Source organism: Carassius auratus, linkage group LG48F (assembly GCF_003368295.1).
Source record: "Carassius auratus strain Wakin linkage group LG48F, ASM336829v1, whole genome shotgun sequence".
Taxonomy (NCBI): domain Eukaryota; kingdom Metazoa; phylum Chordata; class Actinopteri; order Cypriniformes; family Cyprinidae; genus Carassius; species Carassius auratus.
This window is the reverse complement of record NC_039300.1, coordinates 442,107-464,510: the sequence shown is the minus strand read 5'-3', so window position 1 is coordinate 464,510 and position 22,404 is coordinate 442,107. Positions and strand designations below refer to the sequence as shown.

At 40.4% G+C, this 22,404-nt stretch overlaps 1 protein-coding gene across 2 annotated transcripts in view; it reads left to right on the top strand.

The window, feature by feature from the left end:
• Window positions 1-22,404, top strand: part of samhd1 (SAM domain and HD domain 1) — a 52,592-nt gene that overhangs the window by 5,987 nt on the left and 24,201 nt on the right. For both annotated transcript variants that reach the window (XM_026241406.1, XM_026241407.1), the window contains 8 exons: window positions 2,709-2,775; window positions 2,880-2,952; window positions 3,023-3,183; window positions 3,305-3,420; window positions 13,467-13,537; window positions 13,786-13,941; window positions 14,687-14,787; window positions 14,858-14,966. In XM_026241406.1, coding sequence (XP_026097191.1) covers window positions 2,709-2,775; window positions 2,880-2,952; window positions 3,023-3,183; window positions 3,305-3,420; window positions 13,467-13,537; window positions 13,786-13,941; window positions 14,687-14,787; window positions 14,858-14,966 — 854 coding nt within the window. The remainder of the gene's footprint in view (window positions 1-2,708; window positions 2,776-2,879; window positions 2,953-3,022; window positions 3,184-3,304; window positions 3,421-13,466; window positions 13,538-13,785; window positions 13,942-14,686; window positions 14,788-14,857; window positions 14,967-22,404) is intronic.

Here is a 22,404-nt window from a genome sequence, read left to right as displayed (position 1 = left end):
AATGCAAAGACGCGATCAGACGATGGATCAGACGCGTCCTCGCACGGCTCTAGAGACGTGATGCCCTGCGTCTGGCGTGCACACCCCATAATACTAATCTTGTTGATCGTTATAATAGCATACGTTTTCTGTAAAGATACGAATCAAATCACCTGTCCAGTAAAACACAAGTGAGATCGGCATCTCTTTCTAGCTGAAGTTTGTCGTGAAGCTTCTTCTGTACTTGTCCACGACACTGATGTCATGTTTCTACGTCAGTGAAGACGGTAACTAAGGGGAACTGACGTCATTGACAGGCGACTGCGTCACTGTCCAGAATGGGGAGTTTCTCATGATTTATCAACTGGACAAAATATATAACACTAGCCTGGTGGATATTTTCCTGTACCACTGCGTGTTTAAAACATGAAGGGCACAGCCACTAATAACCCTACTGTTAATTACAGACTGGATGCATGGCCCAATAGTTTCCAGTGCTTCCACAGTAAAAACAGTGAGGGAATCGCATCCAGCAAACAAGATGCAGGTTTCACATGACAAATAATATATATTTGGTCGGATAGAGAAACTGGCTCAAACAGGCTAGTTAAAGTAAATGAGACACTTCCAGAGTTAGTGACAGTAGAGCGATTATTTAGACTCTTAGTAATAAAGTGAAGTGACATACACACAGCCAAGTGTGTGACCCATTTCACCTGTAAGAATTAGAGAAAGCTCAGACACTCTGATCTTCTGAGACATACCAAGGACACACAGTGCATTCACATACAGACATCTGTCCCCACATCTCACTGAGAGAAAATGCAGAAACACCTCTCACATGCAACACTTCCTTCCCTTCACATAGCTCCCTCAGAACGGCCAATAGTAGAATATAACCGTCTACATCAATGCAAGTGATCTAACACTCATGTCTAGTATCATTGGAAATGTCTCAGTGCAACTGGTACAATGGTCTCACTCTCACAAAAGTAGATTAGAAGATAATACAGATCTGAAGAGTCAGGAGATATCTTGATCACTGTGATGGGAGTGTCCTTTCCCAGGGTCCTCCATGTAAATTACCCCTGTTCCCTTTAACCCTGGTCTGGGACCCGAGGTAATGCAAATTCCCATTATTAGTTTCTGTCTCCATCTCGGGGGATGTTTGTCTTGGTCTGAGGTATTAAAGGATTAGAATAAAGAGGATCAGGGCCTTCTGTAGCTGGGATGAGCCCATAGCATGAAGTGTGTCCATGTATTTGTCTAAGACTCAGGTATGCATCTTTTACTCTTAGATTCATCCTTGAGAATGTGATTTCTTGCATTGATTTGATATCTATGAATTGGCTATGTGTAATTGGCATAATCCTTACCTGACTGATAATAAATTGTTACATTTGATTTACTCTGACTTACTCTGAAATTATTATCTCAAGTAGATTAAGTGAAGGCTATGTTTCCGCAAATCTGCGTCCAGGGTTAAGTGCATACTAAAACTCAGACTAGATGGAGCATGGGGCGCATCAGGTGAGGTTTTAGATTTCTGGCTAAACCGCTTGACTTTAGTTTAGGTGTACTCCGTTGCATTAACTATGGGGGGCTAGTAACAGTACTGGTCATAACCGCTGGTTATTGTCTCATCGTTAATTAAGTAGTACGTAGTTATATAACTGTTGGGGGCTAGACAGGTAGTGCTAGCAGAACCGCTGATTATCGTTGGAGCTTTAAGTTGTACGTGGGTAGCTGAGGGGGACTAAACGGATCCGTCGTAACCTCTGACTACTGTTGAGACTGGAGAGTTTGTGATGGTGGGACACACGTAGAAGAACGGCTGTCGTGGGGCACCCTGAGCGACAGATTCCTAATGAACGAGTTCAACAAAGAGTTAAATGAGAATAATCAAATCTCAGAAGAATAACAATTATAATTAGAGACCAACAAACAACCAATTTGCCTTTCAACCTAAATTCGAGATCATACTAAAATGGAGTCAGATTTGAGTTTAACCTAAACTGAATAACTCTACGCGCTGAAAGACCGAACACGCAGGAAACCTTCATCCAGCACCAGATACCTTCCTCGGGACGAGTGTCTGGACCTTACAAACCCATCCAAAGGGCACACACACACACACACACACACACACACACACACACACCCATAGGGGTTAGGAGTTAAACTCGAATCATTAAGCCTCAACACAAAGTATTTCAGAGTTTGTCAACGTGCAAATGAAAACTGAAATCCATAAGTGTTTGCTGGCATGAGTAATAATCTGAGAATATTTGACCAGTGGTCTAGGAGGAGTTCGAAACGGTGGGTTTTCAAAGAAAATCAAAATGGGGAAAGTAAGTTCAGCTGATTATGGGGTAACTGGCATCAATGATCTCGTCATGATCCAAGGAATCGGGACAATAGGGAAACTACTAGTATTTTTTCATTGAATTATAGTCTGACAGCGGAGTACCTCCAGGGCAACAATACACCAACATCTGAAAACAGAAACAAAGCATTTTTTGACATCATTCAGCCCAATTATTCAGAGGTTATGAGCAAAAACAGCCGTTTCCCATATCTGTGTGCCAAAACAGCTCAGGTGCTCTCGGGTCGTGGTAGTCATAAGACCAGGAGAAGAAGTAAAATACTTTTTTAGACATGTCGGGAACACTTTTACAATGGAAATGAATGATTTATTGTTTTTTATTGATTTTCTGTCTGTTCCTCAGAACATGGCATCACCGGGCCAGGCCTGCCGTTCCTCAGCGAAGCACATTTGGAGAAGATGGGTGTTTCGTAAGTGTTTCTTCATTACAGTAGGAGTAAGAGTTCACTTTGACAGTTAGCTGTTCATTCCCAGTTTGTTTTGACCGTAGTAACGTCTGTGTTTCCTCACTCAGCCCTTTGGGATCACGCCTGCAAGTCCTCCACTGCGTTCAGAAACTCTGGCAGATCTCCAGTGAGTCCATGAAGGTATGCAGCAGCTTCCAGAGAGTGCAGGTGTCTAATGTGCAGCCCTGAAGCTAGTTGTGTTGTGCTGCAGGTCTTCAACGACCCCATCCACGGCCACATCGAGCTGCATCCTCTGCTGGTGCGCTTCATAGACACGCCTCAGTTCCAGAGACTGCGGCACATCAAGCAGCTGGGGGGGACGTACCTGGTGTTCCCCGGGGCGTCTCACAACCGCTTCGAGCACTCCATCGGGTACGAGTGCACGCACATGCATCAGCCTCTGTGAATATAACCAGTGTTCTGGCATCAATCCTGCTCAGTATCTCCGTAAGATCTGTTTCTGATGGTGCTGCTCTGTGTTTGTGTGGTGCAGGGTGGGATATCTGGCCGGATGTCTAGTGCAGGCTCTTCATCAACGACAGCCCGAGCTCCTCATAACAAAGCAAGATGCTCTGTGTGTGCAGATCGCCGGCCTGTGTCATGACCTGGGTGAGTGACGTCTGGCTAGAGACCTGAGCGAGTCACATGTCCACAGCGCAAGTGACTCATGTTCCTCTCAGTCTGATCATACACGGATTGATTTAACCTCTAACCCTAACACCTCTCAACTCACACGTGTCAGTGATTACGAATAGATGTAATGAAACGGGACAAATTTAGTCTTGACAAACTATGTATCATTATAAAGATCTAATCCTCAAGCATCGACGACAGATCGCTGTTTTTTGTGAGGCGATTGGATGAAAGATAGGCGGAAGAGAGTATATTTGAATTTGGCGCCCCCTCGTGACGCACCTGTCAGCTGATGGAGGCGGAGCTTACAGCCATTGCCTTTTCCTTTCTTTGTTTTATTTTTCGACAGTGTTATATATGTGAGAGTGTGTTTTGTTGAATGTGAATGTATCTGCATGATTACCCTCTGTTTGAGTTAGGGATGCACCAAAATTACAATCCTTGGCTGAAACCCAAAAAGAGGAAACCAAGGCTGAAAACCAAACACCAAAATAAATTATGCCATTTATTAGTACCATGGCATTTATGGCTATGACTGTATACTAACTTTACTAAAACCAAGGCATTGTAATTTCATAAATTAATATTAAAGTTTCATGTAATAAATTACTTATAAATTAAGCAAATGTTTATTTATGACATTGCAACAATGCACAGTATAAAATAAAATTCAAACTAAAATGTTTAACTTGACCCCACTCATGTGCATATGAAATAATAATGTTCTCTCACAAAAACCAAGTGCATTTGAAAGTTGTCTCTGTAGGACTATTACGAGAAAGAGCATTAGTTGTCCAGTAGGAAAGAGGGGATGGGGACTTCAGACAGATGAGCATCTAGCTGTTGAGCTTGTCATCTGCCTGACATCTGACACATATTTGAGAGAGTGCATTTAAATAGGCCCAGGGCATAAACATTTAGAGCTGAAACAACGAATCGATTTAATCGATTAAAATCGATTATTAAAATAGTTGTCAACTAATTCAGTAATCGATTCGTCGCTAAATAAATTTTATTTGCCATAAGCGGCTCATTTCGTGCATATTTCAAATCTGCGGCGACCAAAGTGTGGCAGTAATGAGCCACCGGAGGTTTTACTCAGCCAGTACAGCAGGTGAAGTAGCGAATAGCCAATAGCTGGCCTCGTTTTATGTCACGTGCTTCCCGAACAGCGTCTCTGCAGCATTCAGCGGGAAGTGGGAGTACTTTACTTTGAGCCTTCAAAATGAAGAGTAACCTGTAAACTCTGCACTACTGAACTGTTTAAGGGGCCGTTCACATATCGTGTCTTTTGCGTGCTCAAGTTCGTTATTTCCTATTTAGGCGCGCAGTATGCACTCTCTTAATGGAAGCGACGCGGTCACGACACGCACGCGGTGCGATGCGCCCGTTTTTCCAGGCGCGTCCACACCGCATCCATTTATCCTTTGCTGAAATTTCCGGGTCTTCATGGAGAGGGCACGTCATGGAGAGAGCACGTCATAGTTGCTTAGCAAAGGCAGACGCCTGGTTGCTTAGCAAAGGCAGGGGCGCTTCTGCCTGAGCGCTTTGGAAAGGAGGAGAAAGCGGCGCGACTAGCGTTTTCCACGCGTTTTTAGGTGCGATATGTGAACGGCCCCTAAGAATTTTATTTGTGCAGATTCTCCAGTACAAGGTTGTTTGCAAATGTTTAGTCGTAAAAGCTGATAACATTGCTTTTTAACAGTTAACATTTAAAGCTTTACAAACATGTTATGTGATCAGTTTGTCGTTTACCAGTACATAATTCAGACTTGCAGCCTAATTATGACTGAATGAGAGAGGTAAATGTTTGAGTATATTTAAAATGCACTTCTTTTCTAAGTATTCACTGCTCTTTTTCACACAGCAGGTTTTTTTGTGTGTGTCCCAATTTTTTTTTTCTGGACAACCTTCTGATGGATTTTACTTTAAATTGTGAGTTCCATTCAGGTTTCATGCCATTGGCACTTTTTTTTCGAAGGATTGTTTACAATTTCACAGCATAAGCTATAAAGCTTTTTCCCAGTAAATAATAAAATACAATGCACTGCAATTTTATTCTGTTTTATCCTTATACTTCGTGAAAATATGTTCTCAAAGATTCCTTAAGCTTTGTTTGGGATGTTAAACTACTTTAGGAGCTCTAAGGACTGCCATGGTGAAAACAACATTTGAAATCTCCTTGTGAATTTTGCTAGAGTATGGGTCAGTGTTTTGATTGCAGAAGAGTTCGACAAAGGATTACTAACATAATAAAACAACTCCAGGTATATTTTTGATGAGGATATGACAATGCAAAATGGTTAAAATCTCTTAAAAATCTATGCTGAATGATAAAGACCCTTTATTAATAATTTACTTGGGGAAAAAATGGAAAAAACTAAAATATAAGTACATAAACCGATTAATCGATTAATCGTAAAAAATAATCGACAGATTAATCGATTATCAAAATAATCGTTAGTTGCAGCCCTATAAACATTTTTCTCAAATTAAAAACTATATCTAGCAGAAACATGGCTACCTGTAAAAGACCATGTTCTTTTAAATATTTTGTCATACAGAATCGCATTTTTGTTCATTTCATGCCCAAACACTATTTTAAACCACGAGAAGAATATGATACAAATACTCAGTAGTGGTTTAAAGTGAGTTTAAAGTAAAAGTGTACTATTAATCTTTTGAATTGTGACATTTAGTTTGATGATACCTGTTGCTCTAATCCAGATGCACCATTAAAAAGCAAAGTACACGTTTGACCAGAACAATGTAAACCGATCAAACGTTAAACATGTGTATTAATGTATGTAGATGTAAATGTACACTAAACAAACTTTAAATGTTGTGCACAAACGTATGTAGTAGAAAAACATTCACAGGAAAAACAAGTTAAAAAAATAACTATTTCGGTGAGGTGTGGACTAGGGAGGTTTTAGTCGGGCTGAGAGATCTGTTCTTGTCTGTTCTGTTCCTCATCGCCTGTACCAGCTTCCCCAGGACGTAGAGAGAGGTTTGACTGAAAGCAGTCGTTTGAGCATCTTCCTCCCTCCTCCAGGCCGCTTCCTGCTCCCGTGCTCCCGGCCTCATCTAGCTCCCTCTGTGTCCGGTTCAGTTCCTGCTGTTCAGTATCAGCACCTGCACCTCTCTTAAAACAGCAAGATGCTCCTGATGGTGCATGCCCCCTTTCCTCTTGCCTGGACACACAGAAAGAAAAGTTATAATTGTGATTTTTTTTCTAAAGGTTTTTGCTAAAATCAAAAATTATTTGAGTTATATTTGAGTAATTTGAGTTAAAATAAAGCTTATCACATATCATCGATTAATTTCTGAAAGAACTGTTCATTACAGTGGGAACTAATCAGAGTTACAGTATTTCTGGTGAGCAACAGGATTGTGTAAGGTCCAGGCACTCGGCCCAAGGAAGGTGCACGTAGAGTTATTCAATTTAGGTTAAACTCAGATCTGACTCCATTTTACTATGACCTCGAATTTAGGTTGGAATGCAAATCGGTTGTACCTCTGTTTCTAAATAGTAGGCCTATTCTTCTGACATTGGATTATTCTGGTTAAACTCTTTAGTTTATATTAACTCATTCATTCGGGTGCTCATGTCTCACAAGGATTCAGCGTAATCTACTAGAGTCGATAATTACAGAGTAAAACAGAATAAAATCAAATCTAACAATTTATTAACAGTCAGGTAAATATGTATTTTGCCAATTACATATCCAATTGAAACACATCAAATCATATCAGTACAAAAGATCAAATTCTCAAAGATGAATCTACAAGTAATATATGCATCCCTGACCTTAGACACACACCACACTACAGTCTTTCTGGCTACAGAATCGCCCTGATCCTCTTGCTGCAATCCTTTAATACCTCAGACCGAGACCAACATCCCCCGAGATGGAGACAGAAACTAACAATTGGAATTTGCATATGCAACCTTTTGAAATGCCATTGCGACCCAAATTTTTATGGGGTCGTAAATGTATCACTGATTATTTTTTTACCTACTAATGTGTAATGCTATGTTTTAATATGAGCATTTATTAAAATAGAAATGTGTATTTTAAGAATACGTTTTATAACGTGCTCCGAGCATTCAACACGTCAAGTTGGCTTGAAGAAAAAGAGCGAAAAGTGAAAGAGCTCAATTCAGCAGCGCGGTGTTCTGGTGTTCAGGGAGCAAGCAGAGACACGTCTCAAAGTCTTCTTGCTTTTGTACCGACAACAAATACATACTAAATATGTCGAAATACCAGTCTTGGAAAGTGTGTTCGAAAAAGTCTGTAGTTATGTCTTCAGTAAAGAGTTGCAAAGAAATCGGATGTGTATCATTATAATGGATGCGTTTGTCTCTTAAAGTGACCGCGCCTTATTTACTAGCTCTGCTGTCAGAGTCTTTAATGTATGAAAATGAAAGTAAATCACTCACTGCTCTTGACTGAATTACCTTGTAGTACAAGAATTTATCCAAAGTCAATCCAAAAATAAGATAGAATTGTTTTACTGGTGGGTGCAGGCCACTAGTTCATTTATGTAAGTGAGTATGGCAAAATAGTGATCTGTGAAATATTATACCCAAACATTCTTTATACTGCAGGCTACCAGTGAAACTGATTAAAAAATAATAATAATTAGGGACCTGCCCATGTTTTGCTTAAGTGTTTGTTTCTTTAATTGTTAATGCAACCTTTTCACACCACAGACTGAACCAAATTAAGCATGGCTTGCTTATTAACTGTTCAACAAAGTATTGATAGTTGTGTAAATGTTGTCACACTGACAGATGTCTGAAGTTTTGGTTGATTCAATTAAATATCTTTTTATCAAAGTTATCCGACATTATCAAGATGAATTAATGAGTTATTGTCATATTTTATTACCAGTTTCTAAACTACAGCAAATAAACTGTGATTATGTGAGAAACGTTGAAGGTGTCTGAATACATTTTGGTTTGATTGTGTATTTTATTTTACAGTGAAGACTATGCAGTGCTATTTTAAATTAACAAAAACAAACTTAAAAAAATGTAATCATTGTGTAAATAGCATAAATAAATAGAATGAACATACAGTACAAATCAAACCATTTTAAACAGGGTCCACTGTACACCCTGCACCGGGGTCCCTCTAACCCCAGCTACAAGACGGAGCAATGCACTGTGTGTACTGTAAGAAACAGAACAAGTAAAACAAAAAGCACATCTGTATGCAATACAGTTTCATTATTGTTCATTATTATCAAGAGCAACTTACTATAAATAATTTGGGCGACCAAATCATGTTATGCGTCAGTAACTGAAAAAGTTATTTGCATAATTGCCACTAGTGGAAAAAGTTAGTGTAGTTCCCTAATAAAGGGAGGAAAGGACACTCCCATCACAGTAATCACGATATCTCTTGACTCTTCAGATCTGTATTATCTTCTAATCTACTTTTGTGAGAGTGAGACCATTGTACCAGTTGCACTGAGACATTTCCAATGATACTAAACATGAGTGTTAGATCACTTGCATTGACATTTTCATGTAATCATTTTGAGCAGACTGAGTAGAAGGAAGAATGGGTGAAGGGATTTATAATGAAACAAATGGCCAGAAGGGGAGGAGGTCTCCTGCTCCTCCACTCTGTGGGGTGTCTCCAAGATGCCCGTGTATGTTTGTATTGTCTGTTTCTCAGGAGATCAAAGTATCTCAGGGTCTTTCATCCTTACAATTTCATGATACATCACGGCTTTCAAAACGACATAAGAAAAAGATTAGGTAAGCTTAGTCTAAATATATGATCTGTAACATTAAGTGTTTGTCATATATCATACCTGGTAGCACACCTGCTGGAGGCTGCTATCACCAGTTGGGACGTTGAGGCATCACTGCATGGAGAAAGTGCTAACGAGTCAATCGTAGACTGTGCATCTGAAACAAAAAGTTTGTACAATGTTGGTTAATGCACAAATTACAGCAACACAAATCAAACTAGCAACAATAACAAATCCAGAACATTTAAATAATAATGGAATAGGCATACAAGTAAAAAAACAAAATAAAGCTTTACAGTATAGATGGTCAATAAAGTGAAGCTTTCAAACTTAATATATTGTACACAACTTTACATACCATCCTCGATTGTGTTGTCCAACAACGAGGTGTCCGAGTCCAGGGCACCCTCTCTCCCACTGCTCGCAGGTCGACTTCCGTAGATAGCCTCCATTTGGTCGAGCCACTTCCACGTTCTTCTGTTTGCACCACTCCGGCCGTTGTGATCCTTTATTGCTCGGTAGTCACTTTTTAGTTTTTATAATTTGTCCCTACACTGTTTGTAGGTCCTGTGGTAGCTGTGTGTGGCTAAGAGCTGTGCTACTTCTTGAACACTTTTTCATTCCGTGTCGCCCCATCCAGCTTTTTTAAATATTTTACATTATATTTGACTCCCCGTGGGGACCCGAGGTAGAATAGGTCCCTAGCACCCCCTTGCTGTTCGTAAAAGGCGACAAATGGGGCAACTTGTTAGCCGTGAGTTGCGACTCGTGTCTGTGGAGGAAGAAGTCCTGGCATTTGAGGAATGTGATTAGCTGTGGCTTTTACAGGACCAACACAATGCTTTGGTTCCAACTTCATATAGACGAGCGGTTGGAGGAGCCCGATCCAACCAAGCGGCTAGTCATGACGTGCCCTGGGTAGATATTGGCAATTAAACCAGCTATATGTTTTTCTTCCCTGAAGGCGGTGGCAAAGGGTTAATCAAGCAATTTGAACATCAGTTCTTTTTGCAAGAGTATATCATCCTTGTATTCCTGATGCGTATCTGCAGGAGTTGGGCTCCGAGGCGGGTGGGGAGCAAAGATGATGAAACAAGATAAAAAAAGAATATGGCTAACAAACAATCCTCAAAAAGGCGAATATTGGAACAAAATTTGGATGATGACAAACACTGGATGTGAATTGCTAAAAAAAAAAAAAAGATCACTGGCAGAGGTTTATCCTTTTAGAATCTCTTTCAACGGAGAAAGTACTTACAAAGTTATCCCCATTTGCTATCCAAAAGGGAATCTCAGGAATTGCAGGAACTGTTAAGGATGTTAGAAAGTTGAGATCAGGTCAGATTTTGGTCAAATGCTCAAAAAAAGCCCATGCTGATAATTTGTTTATTGTTCCAATAAAAGCCACCTTCCATCCATATCTCAACAGCAGTAGAGGAATAATTAGAGCAAGAGAACTTCAGGATATGGATGAATCTGAAACAACCACAGAATTAACACAAGAAGGTGTTACAAGTGTAAAGAGAATTTCAATCTGAAAAAGAGATCAAATAATAAAGACTGGCACATATATCTTGACTTTCAACAAATCCCAACCACCAGAAGGGATCCGTTTAGGATATCTGAGAGTCCCCGTTGTTATTTTTATCCCAAATCCTCTAAGATGCTTCAACTGTCAGAGATTTGGTCATAGTTCTGCTAGCTGCAATAACAAGTCTATTTGTCATAATTATCAAAATGCAGGAATTGCACAGGTGATTGTCCTTCATGGATAAAAGAAAAAGAAATTCAAAAAGTGAAATGTCTTAAAAGAGTGAACTATGCAGATGCTTGGAAAGAGGTTGAAAAGCTTCCTATTTTTCAGTTTGAGAAATCCTTTGCTGCAGTGGTTTTACCGACCAAGCAAGAGGCTGAGTGCCAAACTGATCTGACCTGGTTAACAAGAGAAAAACCACAGTTAATCAGTAAAACCTCATCTTCAATCAAAAAGAAAACACAAAGCACCCAAACTTCTAGTCAAACACAAACTGAAACAATTGAAGACCAAAGTGTATGGCGTCGATTCAGTGCCATTATTATCCGAGCGTGTGTGTGTGCGTGCATCATTACAGTCTGTAAAATATGTGTATCTCTTATTACAAGACTGCAATCACTAGCAATCAGAAGAATTCCAGTTAATCAAGTATCTACAAAAGATCTACTCTATAAACAATGCATTAAATTACATTAAAGACAAAAATAAATTAAACAAGCAAATGAAATGATTACTCGCATCTGGTCCACTGATGAAGTTATGGGTCAAGTGAATTATTAATCATTTTCTAACAGGCGTCGAATACTGACTTTAGGAAAAGGGGAATAACCAATGACATTTGAGATAACTAAAACAGCAAGCCCCGCCCCACGACTGACAAAAATAACATTGTTCGCGCGAGCAGAGGTGAGATGATCGAGCGCGAGGATATCAGGGGGCAAGGAACTCGACCGGAAGTTGAAGTCGGCTGCGTGTTGCCATCTTGTAGCAGAACTTCCCTTGCGTTAGTATTCCCATTGACAGCGAATAACTTTACATCTGAGGCGTTTAAAGACTCCGTTTGTCCATTATTTATTTCTAAAGATACACGACAATGTATAAAGTGCTCCATTACCTTCTATGTTACATTATGGCCCCGTAGAAACAGTTTTTGTAAAAAATAGGCTAACGATTGCGTCATAACCACTCTGCTCTCTGTCGCATTACCGTACAGACAGGAGGAGAAGCTCGCAGGCAATTAACTTAATATGGCGTACTGGCGTTACATTTTAAAATACTATACAAAATAATTAATCAGAATACTTACTCCTGCTCACTCACGCCAAAGAACTCCCCGCTCAAGCTCGCCGTCTCTGCAAGATTAACGATGGCAGTTTGCACGCACAGCTACTAGAAGATTTACATCTGGCAGACAGGTTGCTGACGTCGTCAAGCTTCGTTTGAGTCTGCGCGTCAGAAACGGAAGTGCTAAAAAACGCTAAAAATGGGCTTCACTTGTCTCAATTGAGTTCCAATGGGGTCGCTGTGTCCATTTCTTTTACTGTCTATGGAGGATATGGGGAATGACCATGCGCGCGCGAGAGTTTGAAATGAGCTCGCGAGCTCCCGTTTCTTCGCATCCGATTCAGTTTTCCTCTCGCTTAAACCATTTAGCGCGCGCGCCAGCATCAGCTGTGCGCTCGGTTATTATTGGCATTGATTTGCCGTCATAAAAGTGTAATAGTGGAGATTCCCATGACCTCAAAAGGAAAGAAGTCACAGCACAGCACAAGAGCTCAACAACAAAAGTTTAGCCAGGAGAATAGATTACAGAAAGCTGACTCCCTTAAAGAGGTAAACATGGCGGAACCCACAATTTCCCGCAGTCGGAGCTCCTCTCCTAAAAGTAGGAGTAAAGGCCAAGTACTGGTTTTACCAACATAATTAATACTATTAATACATAATTAATACTACAGTATTATTCAGTGGGACAGTTGTGGAGCAAAGGCAAATTTTGAAGAACTTCAACGACTAGTTATGATTCTCAGCCTTTTTGCTTTTTGCCTCCAAGAAACTCGTTTGTCACCAGACAGTCCTTTGTCTTTGAAAAAGTTTGTTAGCTTTAATGCATATGGTCCAAACATACATCGACCTTCTGGTGGCTCAACTATATTAATTCAATTTTAAATCAAGACATGATCAAGTTGTCTTTACTAGGTGTAGACTGGGGCATTCAAGACTTACCCATGGGTTTTATTAATAGGCGAAGTTCCTCCTTTATGTCTTTCATGTAAAGTTCCTTTGACTATCAAGCATATTTTGTTGAATTGTAATTTTTATGATGCTGCTAGAAAACGCTTTTATTCAGAAACATGCTTGCATGGAATATTTGAAAATGTACCACCTAAATGTATTTTAGATTTTCTATCTTATGTTAAGTTGAAATGTTTTATATAATGTAAATCTTATGGATGATACTGAACCTTTTTGCCATGTAAATAGCCATGAAGCTAACATGGCGTAAAAAACGTAATAAACAAACAAACATTATATTTGACAGCCCTGCCTCATACTGCTTTGTAATTTGAACACAAACCAGGAATGAGGCCAGTGACTGGACATTTTTCAGGATTCATATGGGTGAATTGGGTTTCACGACCGCTAAACGAAGAGCAAGTGTTAATGGCTTTATTGGGTTTGCATCTTCATTCTTTAAAATAGCGTTTTGTCTTTTGTTCAGGTCATGGCCCCTTTTCTCATATGTTTGATGGCATGTTCATCCCTAAAGTTCGACCTGGTGAGAAATGGAAGGTAGGTGTGTTAAAATCACCCCCAGCGTAAAACAATGCATGTGATTCTCTAGCCTCAGCTTGTGTTGGTCTGTGCACCGTTAGTAATCCTCAAGGGTCTCATAGCTGACCCTGGGTGTGGCGTTCTCTTGCACCTGAGGTAAGTGATGGGGTTGACACACAGATGACAAACACAGCACATCTGTCCTGTAGCTCTGTGGTCTTCTTCTGTTGGCCTGTAGATCTGATCAGCACGTTTGGTTTCTACAGCACGAGATGGCCTCGGTTCAGATGTTTGACCACCTGGTGAGGGTCAACGGTCTGGAGGAGGTCATGGTACACCACGGGTTGACTCTTCCCAACGACCTGATATTCATTAAGGAGCAGATCGCCGGACCACTGGAAAACTCGGTCTTAAACCGCTCGGTACGTACACCTGCTGCCTCCTGTAAAATACATCTATGACAAGCCATCGCTTGACATCGCACACTCGTTTCTGTACAGCTTTGATATTGCTGTTCAAGTCATGTCACCTTTATTTATATAGCACTTTAAACAAAATACATTGCGTCAAAGCAACTGAACAACATTAATTAGGAAAACAGTGTGTCAATAATGCAGAATGATAGTTAAAGGCAGTTCATCATTGAATTCAGTGATGTCATCTCTGTTCAGTTTAAATAGTGTCTGTGCATTTATTTACAATCAAAACTAAATCAAATACTTACGTGAATATAACTCTTTCATCCCACTCTTTCCAAACCATTTTATAAAGTGTTATTGTTGGAAATAAGGTGACAAAGACCTGATACCAATGGTTCAGTTGTGTCATTTACTCAGTTTCCTTGTTCTGGGGGGCACTGTATTTGTCCATACTGGAAAGCTTACAAGTAGCAGGATAGTAAACCTTACACTGGTTTAATCCAAGACTGCTGAAGCCATGTGGACACTTGATATGAAGAACAGACTGAAATCAAAGTCAAAATCCAGCCTCATTGCTAGTGTTATTCACTATATTTGATTTGGGCTCTGTTCCCCCATCGTGGCTTCAGAAACCACTGCAGCTGTGTGGATTACATCTAGTGTTTCCTGAAAGGTTTGCAAGCTGTGTGTTAATGACTCCTCTGCTCTAGTAAAGGTAACATGCAGCATTATTCTTCTGACCCTGCAGTGGCCATATAAGGGCCGGCCGATGGAGAAATCCTTCCTGTACGAGATCGTAGCTAACAAAAGAAACGGCATTGACGTGGATAAGTGGGATTATTTTGCCCGGTAAGATGATTTGCACCAAGCTATTAATGATGCTTTGTGTGTTGCTAACTGAAAGTGTTCTTTTGGACAGCGATTGCTACCATCTCGGCATTCAGAACAACTTCGACTATCAGCGCTTCCTCAGATTTGCACGAGTGTGTGAAGTGAGAGGAAAGAAGCACATCTGCACCAGAGACAAGGTACATTGTGCAGTTATACCGACTGTACATTCATTGATTTCGTTTATTGTACAGTGCTCGACTGATTTCAGTGCTCGTTCTTTTTTAACTTGATTTATTACTGTTTAAACGAACAGTCCAGGGATGGAAATTAACTTTTTGTCCACTGGCCACTGTGGCTGCTGGATTTCAAAATCTACCAGCCACTCAATGTTTTTACTAGCCACTTTCTTGGTTTTAACTGGCAATGTGTAACTGCATGTGAAAATTAATACTGCAAGATCTACAATACTTAAGCAGTTTATTTAATCTCAAGTCTCAATGAAATACTGACATATTCTCTTTCAGTGATGCTCAGATGCTGCCTATCTAGGCAGCTTACTAGGTTTTGAAATGGGTCTCATCACGCCAGAGCTGTCAAACGTGTGTAGCGATACAATGTAGTTTCTACAAACAAAAATGAACAGCGTAACAACTTACTAGCCACAGAGCTAACTTCTGAAAAAGTACTTGAAGACTGGAAATAAAATGCATCCCCCGGACAGCAGTTATTACACACACGGTTTGTTAGTTTTCATATGCCGTTAAAAACAATAAGATAAACACAACCTGTCCAAAATCTAAAATGTAGCAGAATGCTGGAGGAGAATGAACTTACTGGGGTTTGACAGAGACGTGACAGTATGCGGATCTTGTATATCATGAGTGCGTGCTATAAAACATACTGTAAATCAGTGGTCCCCAACCCCCGGGCCGCGGACCGGTACCAGTCTGTGCGTCATTTGGCTGAATAACTTACATTAAAGCAGCGTTGCCAACTTCTTTCAATGGAAAGTAGCTAAACCCTGCCTGAAAAGTCCCTTGGTGTCGCTAGATGACGTCATACGGCCGTAGATAATTAGCATCTTCATAACGTAAGTGTGTCACATTGTCTTGCCTCCCTGTGTTCACGTACTGCATTTTAATGCAGCCAAATTCTCAATAAAACTGTTTTTATTACTATATTTTAATGTTTTTGTTGTCAAACAACAGAATGAATATTATAATGACTAAAACGCAGTCCATTAAGACTATATAACCAGCTCTCAAATATTTAAATCTGCACTAAAATCATACTCACGAAATTGACTAATGAAATAAAATACTCATTTACATTTACATTTACATTTATTTATTTAGCAGACGCTTTTATCCAAAGCAACTTACAAATGAAGACAGTGGAAGCAATCAAAAACAACAAAAAGAGCAATGATATATAAGTGCTATAACAATTCTCAGAATAAAAAAAGAATAGAGCAAACTAGTGTTAGAGGTCTTTACACACACACACATACAATTGCATAATTAATGAAAGGAAAATATAATACAAAAAGATTAGAAAGGTAGTTAGATTTTTTTTTTAAAGAATAGAATTAGAATATTGAGTGATTAAGTTAAAGGATCAAATAAAGATGGAAGAGATGTGTTTTAAGCCGATTCTTGAAGATGGCTAAGGACTCAGCTGCTCGGATTGAGTCGGGGATAGGGCTGCACGATATTGGGAAAAAATGACATTGCGATATTTTATTTTTCTGCGATATCTATTGCGATATGAAATATAATCAAAAAAGTTTTTCAAACAGAAATGGGGTGAGCACACTTACATTCTCATTTTAAATGATTTAAACATCGATACCATCGTGTCAATTGATTAATATGCGCAAGGGAGAGAGAGCAAGACAGCGCTTGTGTTGTTTGAAGACGGTGAGCGTGCGGCCGGGGCTCTCTCTCTCTCTTTCTCTCGCGCTCGTACAGTTAATGAATAACGGATCAACTACGACAGCCTACATCACACATCCTGCGATGTGACTATTGTGGATTTGTACATTGCGATATCGATGCTGAAACGACACATCGTGCAGCCCTAGTCGGGGAGGTCATTGCACCAGGAGGGAAGATTTAATTTAAAAGTCTGTAAAAGCTTCTTTGGGATGGCACAATCAAGCGACGTTCACTTGCAGAACGCAAGCTTCTAGAGGCACATAAGTCTGAAGTAATGAATTTAGGTAAATGGGTGCAGAGCCAGTGGTAGTTTTGTAGGCAAACATCAATGCCTTGAATTTTATGCGAGCAGCTATTGGAAGCCAGTGCAAATTGATAAACAGATGTGTGACGTGTATTCTTTTTGGCTCATTAAAAATTAATCTTGCTGCCGCGTTCTGAATTAATTGTAAAGGTTTGATAGAATTGGCTGGAAGACCTGCCAAGAGAGCATTGCAATAGTCCAGCCTGGACAGAACAAGAGCTTGAACAAGGAGTTGTGCAGCATGTTCTGAAAGAAAGGGCTTGATCTTCTTGATGTTGAATAAAGCAAATCTGCAGGATCGGACAGTTTTAGCAATGTGGTCTGAGAAAGTCAGCTGATCATCAATCATAACTCCAAGGCTTCTAGCTGTTTTTGAAGGAGACATTGAACAGTCCAGGCAACCATAGTGGCGTCTTTCTCTACCACGAACTCCGTCTTGGGGATAGTAGGTGAAAAGATAAAACAGTACTTAAGTGCACTGTTGTTGAGGACACATCTGCCTGGAACCATACAAACTGTAGCTTGTAATAAACTTAGTGACACCACTAACAAATGTACCCATCTCATTTACATAAACATTCCCTAACATCATATATACAACCAAAGTGCTAACAGGAGTACTTACATTTGACTTAAAGAACCTCAGGTTCCTCAAACCAGGGCCAAAAATACAAGAAAGCATTGTTGAGAAAGTTTCGCCATATGGTTAACACATCCTTCCTACCTCATACTTGTTCTCTTATCCTTTTTATGTTACCAGGCATCTCACATGCTAGAGTGCCCCTAGTGACATGATTAAATATTACATGTATAGAAAGCTAATGGGACCAATGTAACTGTAAAAATGTTACAAGCATAGCGGTGGAATTAAAAGCCATGTTTCTGAATGACAGAACCTAATGATGCCATGTAGACAGACAAGAGAAGTGGTCCAAGAACTGACCCCTGAGGCACCCCAGTAGTTAGATGTTGTGACTTGGACACTTCACCTCTTCAAGATACTTTAAAGGACCTATCTGATAGGTAAGACTCAGACCATTGAAGTGTGGTTACTGAGATGCCTTTTCCCAGTAGGGTTGATAGGAGGATCTGGTGGTTAACTGTGAGCTTCAACAACTGAGAGCAAGGCCGTCTCAGTTGAATGTCCACTTCTGAAGCCAGATTGGTTGCTGTCAAGGAGGTTGTTGTGTGTGAGAAATGTAGAGACTTGGTTGAACACAGCTCGTTCATGTGTTTTATTCTGTAGTTCTCTAAAAGAGATGGGTTGAGGGTGGGTTTCTTAAGGAGTAGAATTATACGAGCCTGTCTAAATGATGAGGGGAAAACACAAGTGTGGAGGGATGTGAGTGAGTGCATGTACAACTTCAGGAGAAATGGCATGAAGGAGATGAGATGGAATTGGATCAAGCGGGCAAGTAGTAGGGTGATTTAAAAATGATGAGTTTTGAGAGGACAAAGAAGTGAGGGTACTCAGGGTACTTAAAAGATAAAATTGAATGTCCAGTTTCCTCCATCTCCTCTGGCACAGCAGCAGATATTTTGATGGGTGGAAATGTATAGAGCCCATCCCAGTCCTGTGACAGTGCCTCTCTGCAGGCCCCCGGTAGAGCCGCCCACACCTCCTCCATTATTCGTCTCATGAGTCGAAGAGATCTCAACCCCGTAACACTCTGCAAAGACTGCCGTTTTCCAGTCATCACCACTTGACATACCCAGCCATCACAAAACCGCTTTCCACAGATTTAGAGGACAAAATCCTTGTTCTTATTAATGGGTTGTGGAACAGCGGTTCTCCCCTTATCCAGTCCTCGGGTTGTAAAATACCTCTATGTATAATAAATGTCTTTTTCCAAGCTGTTATCATTGACTTATAAAAATGTGTCAACTTTCAAATCCACTTCATCACTTTTCAGTAAAAAAAAGCTGTTTATCATACAATAATCCAGATGTTTTCCGCAGAAGAGCACAAGCAACATTAATCCACCCACCATTCTCCTCGTACAATAGTCTCTGGACTGATTGCAATCTAAAAGCACTTATGCTGCTTCGTACATCTATTAGGCCTTGCCCTCCTTCAATCACTGGTAGATAAAGTGCCTGCCGAGGAATCCACTTTTGACCAGACCACAAAAAGTGCACCAGTTTCCTCTGAATCTCCTTAATAAGGTCATCTGGTGGCTCAAGCACATTCAGTTTGTGCCATATACAGGCCGTCAGGATGTTTGTAATTAGGACTCTGCCTCTATAAGATAGTTCGGGCAATAGCCAGTTCCACTTAGACAACTTTCCAAGCAGAACCTCCCAGTTCTTTTCTATATATTTATCAGTGCCCAGATACACCCCCAAAACTTTAAAACCTTCCTTTCCCCATTTCAGTCCTTCATGAAGTTGAGGTGGTCCCGTACCATCCCAAGACCCCACAGCAAACCCATCACACTTTGCCCAGTTTACCTTGGCTGAAGAAGACTTTTCATAAAGGTTTAAAGTTTTAAAAAGTATCTGAATATCATTTTGACCAGAAATAAAAATATTTACATCATCTGCATAAGCAGACACAGAATACCTTAGCCCTGAATTATCTCCTGGTATCATTAAACCTTGCAACTCCTTTCTTAGCTTACACGGTAAGGGTTCTATGGCTAAACTATAAAGTTGTCCTGATAGAGGACATCTCTGCCTAATTCCTCTTTTAACAGGGATTGGACAACTCAGGCCACCTCCTATCTTAAGCATAACTGAAGCATCTTCATAAAGTATTTTTATCCAAGAAATAATATTCTCCCCAAATCCAAAGGTTTTTAAAACGGTAAAAAGGTGTTCATGACCTACCCAGTCAAAAGCTTTCTCTTGGTCAATAGATAAATAACCCACATCAGGATTGTTTCTAATAGATAAATCAATCACATCTCTCATAAGAAACATATTGTCCATTATTGTCCACCCAGGAATACAGTAATTTTGTTCACTTATCACTACAACATGCAAAATATTTTTTTGCTAACATTTAGACAAAATGTTATAATCGAGACACATTAAAGACACTGGTCGCCAATTCTTCAACAAGCCTAGGTCTCCACTTTTTGGCAGAAGTGATAACAGCCCTTTGACAGCTGTTTGGTAGATAACCTCTTTTAAAACATTCACAAAATACATTATACAAATCTTCTCCTAAAACACCCCAAAAGGCTTTATAAAATTCTGCTGGCAAACCCTCAATTCCTGGTGACTTTCCTGTAGAGAGCTGTTTGACCGCCTTCGAAAGTTCATCAAAAGAAGTCTTAAGGTCCAATGAGTTTTTTTCCTCAGGCCTTAATTTAGGAAGATCTCTTAACCCTCAAAGACCGATATAGCCACGGCTAAAAATAACTGTTGGTTTTTAATGTTTAATAAGTTTTGAACCGCTAATCCAATCTGATTGCTTTAGTTGAATGCCAAGTTTCGGAGATATCCTATTTATCTCATTTGGATATTCAGAGGCGGCGTAGTGCACTTGATTACGTCATCACATTTTGACAACATTGATTCGTCATAAGAAACCAAAGCTTTCGTTCCTCTCAGCCAAACAGAAATGATTGTTGACCCGTAGTCCCACCCCTGAGCCCAGATTGGTTCAAACTGTACCATATTCAACCAATAAGTAGTCATTTGAACTACTACTAAACATATTGCTTTTGAAATATGAACGAACACAAAGTGAAAGTAAAGTCTGTCGCGAGGGCATGGATACAAACACTAACTAACACATTTGCATGAGAAAACTCTGCTTGTGCGGCAGAACCGGAGTCTCTCAGAGACTAAATAATGTTTGCCAAGAAAGTCGCTTGATTTGTCGCTAGTCCCTTTTTTGGAAAAAGTCGCTAAGCTGGTCTGAAAAGTTGCTAAGTTTAGTGACAAAGTCTGCATTAAAGCTGCAGTCGGTAACTTTTGGCTCTCGCGTCTGGTGGACAAACATTGTAGCTTGAACTACATCTGTTTACATCTATGGCGAGTCACATGGGTACTGTGCTACTCTGCAGCGTTGACGACCCCAACCAGAATAAAATAGTCTGAATATAAACACTAATTATAGGTGTACTGTAGTGATTCAGAATAAGACCAAAAAAACGGTTTGGGAAATGGATTCATGATGTAGCTAGCTCGCTCATTATATATTATTCATGTTATGTTGTTGACGCAATGTTACGAGGACACTACTAATAAAGTTGCATACGAATACACAGTGAATTCATGTTTATGATTATATGTACAATATACCACAGTTTTTATGCCAGTCGTATCATTTTATTTTGTTGTATTTATCCGTCACACTTTAAAGTCCTGTCTGTGAAATTGTCTGACATTAAACCGGTCCTTGGTGCCGAAAAGGTTGAGGACCGCTGCTGTAAATAACCAACAAATATATCACTCCACCAGCAGCACTAACTTCAGCTGCAAACACTGTACTGGGAATAACGCCGCTGTTTCGAGCCCAGTTTACACCGCCAGAGCTGCTTCGGATGATATTACTCTTTATTGGGTGTTGTACACACCCAGAAGAATCATCTGTTTCCTGTGGTCTTGTCCTGGTGCTCCTCTGAGACAAGGTCTTTACAGGGGATCTGTATCTGGGGCTCTAGTTGTCCTGGTCTCCGCTGTCTTTCAGGGCAGTAGAGGTCCTTTCTAGGTGCTGATCCACCATCTGGTCTGGATACGTACTGGATACAGGTGACTGCAGTGACCCTCTGATCTGGATACAGACTGGATCTGGTGGCCACGGTGACCTCGGAATAAGAGAGAAACAGACAAATATTAGCGTAGATGCCATTCTTCTAATGATGTAGAAAGTACGGTGTTATGTGAAGTGTTTCCGGTTCCGGTTTACCTAATTAATGCAGCCTAAAAATCCTTTAACGGATTAGTAGAGGTCCTTTCTAGGTGCTGATCCACCATCTGGTCTGGATACGTACTGGATCCGGGTGACTGCAGTGACCCTCTGATCTGGACACAGACTGGATCTGGTGGCTACAGTGACCTCGGAATAAGAGAGAAACAGACTAATATTAGCGTAGATGCCGTTCAGCTCCAGTAGACCTACGTGATATGGTTTAAAATCTGCTCAGGGAGAGTTGAGGTGTTCTTTCGGGCATTTGGTTAAGGTGAGTTTACAGCAGAGGACGCATGTCGTCTTATCTGCCGGCTTACAGCAGTGCTACTGGACTAAAGGGGCAGCAGTGGCTCAGTGGTTCATGTAGGTTGTCTACAAACCGGAAGGTTGGTGGTTCAATCCCCGGCTCCACCTGACCAGGTGTCGAGGTGTCCTTGAGCAAGACACCTAACCCCAGCTGCTCCCGACGAGCTGGATGTGCCTTGAATGGCAGACACCGCAGTCGGTGTGTGAATGAGTGAGTGAATGTG